Source organism: Alligator sinensis, unplaced genomic scaffold (genome assembly GCF_000455745.1).
Source record: "Alligator sinensis unplaced genomic scaffold, ASM45574v1 scaffold266_1, whole genome shotgun sequence".
Classification (NCBI taxonomy): domain Eukaryota; kingdom Metazoa; phylum Chordata; order Crocodylia; family Alligatoridae; genus Alligator; species Alligator sinensis.
Genome location: NW_005842362.1, coordinates 1,482,017 through 1,485,971, shown reverse-complemented (window position 1 = coordinate 1,485,971; position 3,955 = coordinate 1,482,017). Strand labels below are relative to the sequence as shown.

At 40.1% G+C, this 3,955-nt stretch overlaps 1 protein-coding gene across 2 annotated transcripts in view; it reads left to right on the top strand.

Moving 5' to 3' along the window:
• Nucleotides 1-1,656: 1,656 nt before the first annotated feature.
• SUSD4 (sushi domain containing 4) overlaps nucleotides 1,657-3,955 on the top strand; it is an 8,564-nt gene continuing 6,265 nt past the window's right edge. For both annotated transcript variants that reach the window (XM_006029192.2, XM_025210646.1), the window contains exon 1: nucleotides 1,657-2,474. In XM_006029192.2, the coding sequence (XP_006029254.1) occupies nucleotides 2,204-2,474 (271 nt within the window). In that variant the 5' untranslated portion in view covers nucleotides 1,657-2,203. The remainder of the gene's footprint in view (nucleotides 2,475-3,955) is intronic.

Sequence of the window (3,955 nt, the reverse complement as noted above, 5' to 3'; positions counted from 1 at the left end):
TTCTTTCCCCATCTGTTGCTCATAATAAGTATTTAATAAATAGCCATTGGCAGCAAGAGTGTTTAAAATAGATTTGTGTCATTTTACTTATACTGCAGACAAATTTTCTACACAGACAAAAAGAGAATTGTTTGCAGAAACAGAGAGGCAACATGAGAGATTCCCTTGAAATGTGAAGAATAACCATGGTGGTGGTACCAGCGTCAGTTTTCTTATTAAGAAACTAGAGCACATTAAGATTAATGCCCCTGTTTTCAGAGCTTAATAAAAGATATCTCCCATTATAAGCAAGTTGTGACAGCATCATATCTGAGTTGAGACTAAAATGTATTGTTTTTAATCTTGCTGTTGAAAAATGACTTCTTACTGGGCTTACTTAGAATACTAGGAGACTGGTGCTTTAATCTTTTTCATTTGAAAGATTGATTTAGTCCCTAATGTCATTAATAGCCTGGGGACTCTTGTGTCTGGAGAGGCAGCAGGTGGTATTGGCAGAGATTAGAAATTTGTTTCTCAAAGCAGTTGCTCTCTGTGATGAGAAGCCTTTATTTTGCTGATTGGTGGAATTGTGCTAGGTATTGACACATCTCTGGCAGTCTGTTGTAACTTGCAAGGCTTGCCTTGAACCCAACTGCAGAGAAATTAGATGGCAGGGAAAAAAGGAAGATGAAAATGAAAGTAGGTAAGAAAATATGCCAGATCTCATGGTGATGGTCTAGAATTGTAGCTTTCATAGGTTTATATGGTGACGGTTTATTGGCCCTGGGGAGAGAGAAAATCTTCCCTTGCCATCTTGATGCCCCTTTGAGGAATTGTTCTGAGCAAAGAAGTAAAGCTCTTCAGAATTCTTGTTGACTTCCTCATAAATCAGTCCTGCTTCCCATGGGTTCAGTCCATTTGCAAAGTAGGCAGAGCATTGCTTTTTGTGTGAATTAGTTAATATTAAGTCTTGCCAGTAAAAATGCAAATAAGACCATCTCTCCAGAGCCAGGGGGATTGACAATGCTACACATAATAATCAGACTCTCCTGAAGACTCGTTTAATGACTTGGTTTTGGGAGGGAAGCAGTAGATTTATTTTTTATACTGCTGAAATATATTATTCGAGTATCAAGACTCAGAGAGAACCAACTGAATTGTGATTTCTGGGGAGATTCTATTTAGAGAAATGGCATTTTCATTATTTAAAACAATGCAGTAGGTCTTCGCTGCATAAAAGGCATGCAATCAACACAGCAGCCTGTAGATGGGGCACTGATCTAGTTTGTTACTATTTTTGAAGGGAAATAAACTGACCCGTTCAACTAATTCAGATACTTCAGACTCTTGTTTCAATGTGTAGCCATTTTATAAAACAAAACAGCAGCCAAGTTTTGCTGTATCTTGGAAACATTACCTAATAGTGATCAATTATTATTCTCTATTACACAAAAACATCTTTGAGTGTCTTTAGCAACTGCTTATTTGCTACAGAATGTTCCTTCAGTTATTCAGTTTATTGAGCAAACTGCATTTTCTGTTTATTTTCATGTCTTTTTTAAACATATATATATAAAACATATATACAATGGTTATGGGTCCACATTGTAATATAATATATATATATATATTACAATGTGGACCCATAACCATTGTAGCATCCTTTATTAACACAGGGCTAGAATCCATAATCATTACCTTTAATACCATGTTTCATAAGCAGGCCCATTGAAGTCAGAGGGAGTATTCACAAAGTAAGGTGGTACTATGTAAGGATGTCATATTCGGACACCAATTTTAAAATAATACACTTTAGAGTGCTAAGTAATGCTGTCTGTCCTATATCTCTCACAGCACATGCAGCTGCTTTTATAGCAGAAGATATCTAAGATTGTAATTATTGCACGTAATGCATTTAGTAATGTTAATAATATATGCATAAATGGGACTGTAGTGCTGAGTTCTGGATGCCTAATCGAAAGAATCACTTGCCACAGAAAGAGATCGTGTGATGCTGGTTTTCTGCCTGTAATTCTGGCTCACATCTACATATTCATACAGCCTACTCCCCCTCTCTTTCCTACCCTCCCCGCTGCACACAGGGCAAGAGATAACAAGCATTCCTAGTCAGAATACAGGCTACTGACAGCATTTGGTAGCATATAAGGGTGTTTGTCTGGGGTTCAGTTATACAGGAAGTCTGAATTTAGTACTACAGGGTATCATGTTAAATCTATGCACTGAAGTTATTCCGTATAGTCCAGGTACTTTGGTGATTCTTTTCCTCTTTCTTTTTGCCCAAGTTTGTCCACTACCTCCGATGGTGACTCATGGAGATTATATATGCCATCCACGGCCTTGTGAACGTTACAACCATGGAACTGTGGTCGAGTTCTATTGTGATCCTGGTTACAGTCTCACCAATGATTACAAATACATCACCTGCCAGTCTGGAGAATGGTTTCCCTCATATCAAGTATACTGTGTCAAAACAGGTAAAAAAATAATGCTAAAGGAACCATTTCTGACCTTTTACAAAACCAGAATAGTCCCAGAATGACACTGCCTATTGAACTCTTGTCTCATGATTAAATTTTACAAGGGAAACACTGGGTTCCAGTTTCTACCCAGGGAAATAATCCAGGGCTCCCTGTCACAGCTGAATGCCCTAACTCAGTGATTCTCAGCACAGGTGCCATGAGATCCTTTTGGAGTGCCACAGAATGCTATGCAATGTTAACACTGTTAGGTGTGCAAACGTAATTCACAAGACAAACCTAATAATTTAAAATAAGACTCTGTAGCATTAAAAACATTCTGAGCCATTGTGGGCTTTATGAGTTCTTTGCAACAGAAACATTTGCAAATTTAAAAATTGAGTGAAAACTAAGAGCTGGCATTTTTGAGGGGTGTCTTGAGTTTAGAAAGATTAAGAACCACTGCCCTAACTCATAGACTATGGAGTCTGGCTCCTTTTTGCTCGCTTCTTCTTTTGGCCCCTTCAGTCTTTCATTCTTTGCTGCACAGTGGCCCTGCAACAATAGGAGGCATGTAGTGTGCCCCATACAGCCTAATCTATAGTCTAGTGATTCTCAACCTGTTGCGGCACCCCACCATGCTTTGAGATGCTATCAAGGGTGCTGTGGGCTGCCATGCTAAGTTACCACTGGTAGATGTGCAGGTAGGATTCACGAGAGATTTCTAATTGGAATCCATAGTGTTAAAACCACTCTGACCTGCTAGGGTCTTTCTGAGTATTTTCAGAGATTTCAGAGGTTTCATAGACATTAGGGCTGAAAGGGACCTCATAAGATCATCGGGTCCAGCCCCCTGCCCCAGGGGCAGGAAATCAGCCAGGGTCAAAGGATGGCAGCAAGATAAGCATCCAAAAGTTTCTTAAAAGTGTCTGGAGTAGGTGCTTGCACTACCTCTGCGGGGAGTCTGTTCCGGGCCTTGGGGGCTTTGACAGTAAAGTTTTTTTCAACAGAAGAATGGCTCTCCTATTTTTCTTTAATCAAAAATCCAATGAAAACGTAGATTTGACACTTTCCAAGGGATGCCTTGAGTCTAAAAAGGTTGAGAACCACTGATAGAGCATTTTTCTTGCAGGTGGAAGAAGTAGATTTGAACTCCTGTGACTGAGGGAGGCCTTAAATACAGAAGTGTCCTGGGGAAGTGTTCTAGCCATGTGCTGTTATATTAACAGTGGGTTAAGTCAGCTCCTTCTCTACTTGTGTTTTACAAAGACTGAACTGCATAGTTCTTTCAGAGAACAGTTGTAGGCACCTACCCTCTGGCTTCTGGGCTGTTGGTCCCAAGTGGATGGAGGCATCTGTGTTGTATCCCTGACAGAGGTACCTAAGCACCATGGCAGGGTTTTCAAACACATCCCTGTGCTGGACATTGGTTGACTCCAGGTGGCTCCCTGCTCAGCTTGTTGATTGTTAGATCTCCTTTATGAGGCACCTGACTCTCC